At 52.6% G+C, this 5,212-nt stretch overlaps 1 protein-coding gene across 1 annotated transcript in view; it reads right to left on the bottom strand.

The window, feature by feature from the left end:
* ARHGAP6 (Rho GTPase activating protein 6) overlaps nucleotides 1–3,616 on the bottom strand; it is a 446,194-nt gene extending 442,578 nt beyond the window's left edge. The window contains exon 1 of the mRNA XM_006906035.3: nucleotides 2,001–3,616. Coding sequence (XP_006906097.2) covers nucleotides 2,001–2,579 — 579 coding nt within the window. The 5' untranslated portion in view covers nucleotides 2,580–3,616. The remainder of the gene's footprint in view (nucleotides 1–2,000) is intronic.
* Between the last annotated feature and the right edge of the window lie 1,596 nt (nucleotides 3,617–5,212).

Genomic DNA, 5,212 nt, shown 5'->3' with positions numbered 1-5,212 from the left:
CGAGAACATTTTTATGAGAAAATTTTGTTCTTTTTAGATGCCTATGTACTTAGTTCTGACCATTGCAAAGAGGCGAAAGTCATAGATGAGCTTGCAGACTGCCACAGAACAGTTAGAAGCCACCCAATATTGCCAGTTCGGATACACACACACACACACACACACACACACGAACATTTTTATGAGAAAATTTTGTTCTTTTTAGATGCCTATGTACTTAGTTCTGACCATTGCAAAGAGGCGAAAGTCATAGATGAGCTTGCAGACTGCCACAGAACAGTTAGAAGCCACCCAATATTGCTGCAGTTCGGATTATGAGATCTGCCCACTGGTTATGAGATTATAATGGATAAGAAGATAATTTTTAATCAGTCGTGATCATCTACAGTAGAACGCCTTTTGGTCTTAACTGTAACAAACAACATCTGTACACTGTATTCCAAGCATGTACGTTTGCTAAGAAAAACTGGGACATTCTTAATGATATAACTGGGTTGAAACGGAAATGTCAGCGGCTCTCTAATCCAAGAACTTGACTTGGTTTTGCATTTCTCTCTCTCTCTCTCAGCTCCTACAGGCTAACCTGGTAATGTGTGCTTCAGATACAGAGCGGGAACCTAGCCCCTTTCAGAGATCAGGAGAAACTCCACATCTAGATGTTTTTTTTTTTTTGACATTTACATCTTTCTAATGCTGAGTACCCTGGTTTGAAGAAAATCTCTCTCTCTCTTGACTTTTTTTTTCTACTGCCTATCTTCCTCCAGAAATGGGCAAAACGGTCAGCAATGTTTGTTAGTTTTTATATTCCACACTTCCCCATCCAGTGACAGTTGTTACTTTGACACGGTAACTAATATTTTATTAATATGTGCTGCTAATATTTCTGATAAATTCTGCTGATTTTTCTAAGGGATTCTATTAAAAGTCAAAATCTCAGAGTTATCTTGTGTTAACAGAACGAGGTATGATCTTGGATGCTATTTTCAAACTATTTTTCTTGGTTCTCTTTCCTTTATTTAGTCTAAATCTCCAGCAATTACATGGTATTTCATTTCATTTCTGTAATTCTAACTGTACTTTAAAATATTTAATTACAACCGATGGAATCTCTCTTCCCTTATGGAAACAGATCCAAGGCAAACCTATAGAGTTTGTGGACTGAGAGACATAGGAGTTGATCATTTTTAAAACAACTACTATTTATTCTCTAAAGGCATGCTGCTTTCTAAGTACCCATCAGCCATGGTTTTCCATAGCTCTGTTCTCCATTCTTCTCAACCAGACAGCAAACATCCTAAAGGTACCAAATAGCTCCCTCCGAGTTCCCTATCTAATGTTTCCCGATTCACAAATATTTCACTAACTACCAGTTGTCCTTAAAGTGGAATTTTGGGCATATCTCCATGATTTTTTCATAGCCTTAAAAAAAGCTTTTTCCTCTATGTTAAACTAGTACTCCGTACCATAGGTTTCTGAAATGATACCTTTAGGGAGAAGAAAATATCAAAACTAGAGCATTCTAGTAGTTACTCCCCCTGCCACCCCACACACCAACCTACGCACACACACTATTGGCAACATCCTCCAGAATAATGTTCCTGAATTCTCTGTACAACAACCAGATGACATAGTTCAAAATATATTTCATCCAATCCTTACAAACAGCTTGGAAATAGATCACTTGAGTTCCTAAAAATATCGACTTGGGTGAAGGGGTAAGATGACCCTTGGAAATAGCCTGCAGCGCAAACAAAAAAGCAGAACTCGTGTCTTCCCCGGCTCCCACCGCTGCTCCCAAGTGGAGCCCAGAAGTCCTGTCAAGACGCACGACGGTGGCCACGAGGGATGGCCCAATTCCAGGCACTAGTCACCAGCCAAAGAGGAACAGCCACACCACAGAAACCCCTCAATGGGTCCCCGGCTCTACAAATGTCATGTAATTAAAGACCTGCCCAGGTGTCCATCCTTGGGCCACGAGGACGCGCGGCACCGGACCCTACCTCGGACTTCCACACGACGTAGGGGTGGCCGTGGCTGTTGGGTGGGGACTGGAACTTTCTCTGCTGGAGCCACCTCCTGGGAGAAGTGAAGATGCCGTTGGAGCCTCCCCCGGAGGAGCAGAGGATGGCGCTGCGGCCACTGCCCGGGCCGGCCAGGACCGAAGGCAGGTCCCAGGCCATGCTCTTCTTGAGGCCACTGCGACCCAGGGGGACCTCATAGTCAAAGTGGAAGCTGCCAGACGGCGACTTCTCCTGCGGGGTGCTGGGCATGGAGAAGGATGAGCAGAGGGGTCTAGGGGGCGGGAGTCGGTTGGCCCGCGGGTGTGGGCCCCGGGGATAGGACGCCGCGCGCGTGCCAGGAGCCTCGGCCGCGGGCAGTGGGGAGGAGACGCGGCCCCCGGTAGTCCCCTGAGAGCCGCCCTCCGCGCCCGCCTCGCCCCCACAGCCTCCGATCAGGGCTGGGTCCAGGCTGCGGGTCTGGCGTAGCTTCCTCTTGGAGAAGCCCTTGGCTGAGGCCGCGCCGCCAGAGGCCGGCGAGGAGCAGGAGAAGACACTGTGGAGCAGGCTTTGCGCGGACATCTCAGTGGGACTTTGCCCGAGGGCCACCCTCGTCCCGCTCTCAGAATGCTGCAGATTTGGGGCGTGGAGAGAAAGGGGGCTTAGGCGAGGCTGCCCGGCGGGGCCGGCCCGAGGCTCGCCGAGGGCGGCGGAGGGCAGCGCCCGGCTCACGCGCCACCAGCGCACTCCAAGTGCCCCGGCGAGGACAGAAGCAGTAGATCCATCACCAGCCTTCTAGAAAAAGGGGTCGCAGGCCTTCTGCGGCTGCTAGAACCTTCCCCGGAGCCGAAGTTGCGAAGGGGTAAGGGAGAGGAGGAAGGTCAGGCGCTCGCTGGGTTCCCAGCTCCAGCCCGCCGGCGCCACTCCCCCTTCCCAGCCGAGGCAGGAGACTCCGCGCTCCCGCGCTCGCTGGCTCTGGACAGCCTCGAAGTCTCCAGCAAGCTCCTCCTCACGCCCTGAGGACGGTCGCGAGGGCTGGGGAGGAGGCCTCCTGGGTGTGCGCCCAGGGCGCGTCTGTGGGCGCTCCCCGTAGCGAGAGGGACTTCCTCCCAGCACCCAGGCTGCGTCCCGGGCCCCGAAGCTGCGCGTCTGGCCTCCACTTGGCCGCTGCACCCACTCTTCCAACTGGCTAGGTGCAAGGGTGTCTCCGAGTTCCAGGTTCCCACAGGGTGCCAGTCTTGCCACAACGTGGGGACACTGCACGCTGCGCCCAGGGCCTTCCAAGGGTTGTTGAGTGGCTACGGTGGGAGACAATTCCTGGCCGCGCTCAGGGAGCTAAGGAGAGAGCCCCGGGGCGGGCGCCCACGCTCCGTCCGAGGGAGACTCTTGATATTCGCAGCCCACCTCTGGGGCCCAGGGCAGGCGCGGAGATGTCCCCACACGCTCACCCTAGAGGCAGCGGAAAGGGGGCAGCTGGGACCGGTAAGGCGGGAGGGAAGCCAGGTCTGGGGCTGGGGCGGAGCCAGGAGCAAGAGAAAGCAGAAGCGGAGGAAGTTTTCCAGGCGCAACCTGGGAGCCGCCCCAGATCCCCGGTCTCCTGGGGAGAAAGCCGGGAGGACGGAAGTGCGGACTTCTCCCCGGTCTCCCCTCCCCCAGGTCCAGGGGGGCGCCAGCTCCGCTCACGTTTCTGGGAAGGAAAGGAAGTGTCGGATTGCACCCCACCCACTGGTGTCAGATGGGCAGCCCGGGACGGTGGCTCTGAAGTCGAAGTTAAATCTCCAGCCGGCCTACCCGCCCCCCCTGCTGTGTTTTGGGTTGGTGGTGGTGGGGAGGGGGGGGGGAGTTTGTTTGTTTAAGGAAGAATAGAGATTCGGGTCAAATGGGCTGGAGATGGGGACGCGGGGAGAGTAAGGATCCTGTGTGAATGCACTCACGGAGGAGGGGTGACTGAGGCGGGGCGGGGGCGGCAGGCACCCGCACGGCGGCGGAGGTTGGGACGTTGGCGCTCACAGAGCTGTGGGTCTCGGCTTTGGCTCCGGGACGCCTCTGGGTGCCGCGAGCCGCAGCCGCATTCCTAGGAGACTGGAAAATGCTGCCAATGTCAATGTCCCCTGCTCGGAAAGGAGTCTGGTAGCAGCTTCTCCCGCTACTATCCGACCCCCGGACTCGCCTGCCCCTCCGAGGGCTTTTTGACGTAACGTTTAAGTTTTGCAACGCAACTTACACGGTCTCAGCAGGGCGCAGAGGCAATGTTGGCAACGCCAGCGCACCGCACTTAACTGTGCTCCGGTGTCCCCTTTTACCACTTCAGGGCGAAGAGAATTTTGCACAAGTGTAAAGGTGACTTTCCTTTACCATTTCTTTTACCGAAAACAATAACAGAACGAGCTCATAAATACAGGTGTGTGACACAAACATTCGCTTTCTTATGTATATATCGGAATTCTGTAACCTTAATTTGGGAAGAATTCTTTTATTCCCTAGAAATTTTTCAGGGGGGAAATTTCTTTGTCTTTTTTAAAAGTGTGCTTGATGTACCAGATAGTCGATTATTTGGGAGAAGGCACGTCATGAGATTTACTTAACGGAACCATTCGATGCCTCTTCCGCAAAGGGCTTCGTTAGGACCCCAGGATCTCTGCCGCATCCAGCGGGACAGACTGGACCCTGAGAGTTCAAGCTACCTGCTCCCTGACCACGGAATGACATACAAATTTCCCATCACTGTCGCCGCTATCCATCTCCGCTCACCCTGAAACCTAAGTATTTTCAGCGGCTGACGATTAAGTGTGCTGTGGAGAGACACAGCATTTAAAACCGCTTCGTTCCCTGCCTGACTACACACGCCAAATTACATTTGGGGGATTGTCGGTGTTTGCTTTCTTTTCTCCTCAAACAAATCTCATTAGAAGTCAAAGAGGTTGGGTCTTGCCTGCCCTTTTCTTAGTTAGCAATACCTTGTAACCTGTCGTCCATAATGAAAACAATGTTCCTGCCATTCGGAGACCATCGCGTGGAACTGGTTATGCCTCATTGGATTTGGGCATTTGGAGTACATGGTTAACAGAGTCAACACTTCACAGGACCACATATAACTCAAGGTGATTGAGTAAATGTAGTTTAGGATTCACATAAGTTCTAGTTCTCTAAGCCCCTATGATGACCAACCGTGAGGTTGAAAATGCAACCCTGCCATAATTATGGAGGGCTAATAA

Source organism: Pteropus alecto, unplaced genomic scaffold (assembly GCF_000325575.1).
Source record: "Pteropus alecto unplaced genomic scaffold, ASM32557v1 scaffold511, whole genome shotgun sequence".
Taxonomy (NCBI): Eukaryota; Metazoa; Chordata; class Mammalia; order Chiroptera; family Pteropodidae; genus Pteropus; species Pteropus alecto.
This window is presented reverse-complemented; position numbering and strand designations above follow the sequence as displayed.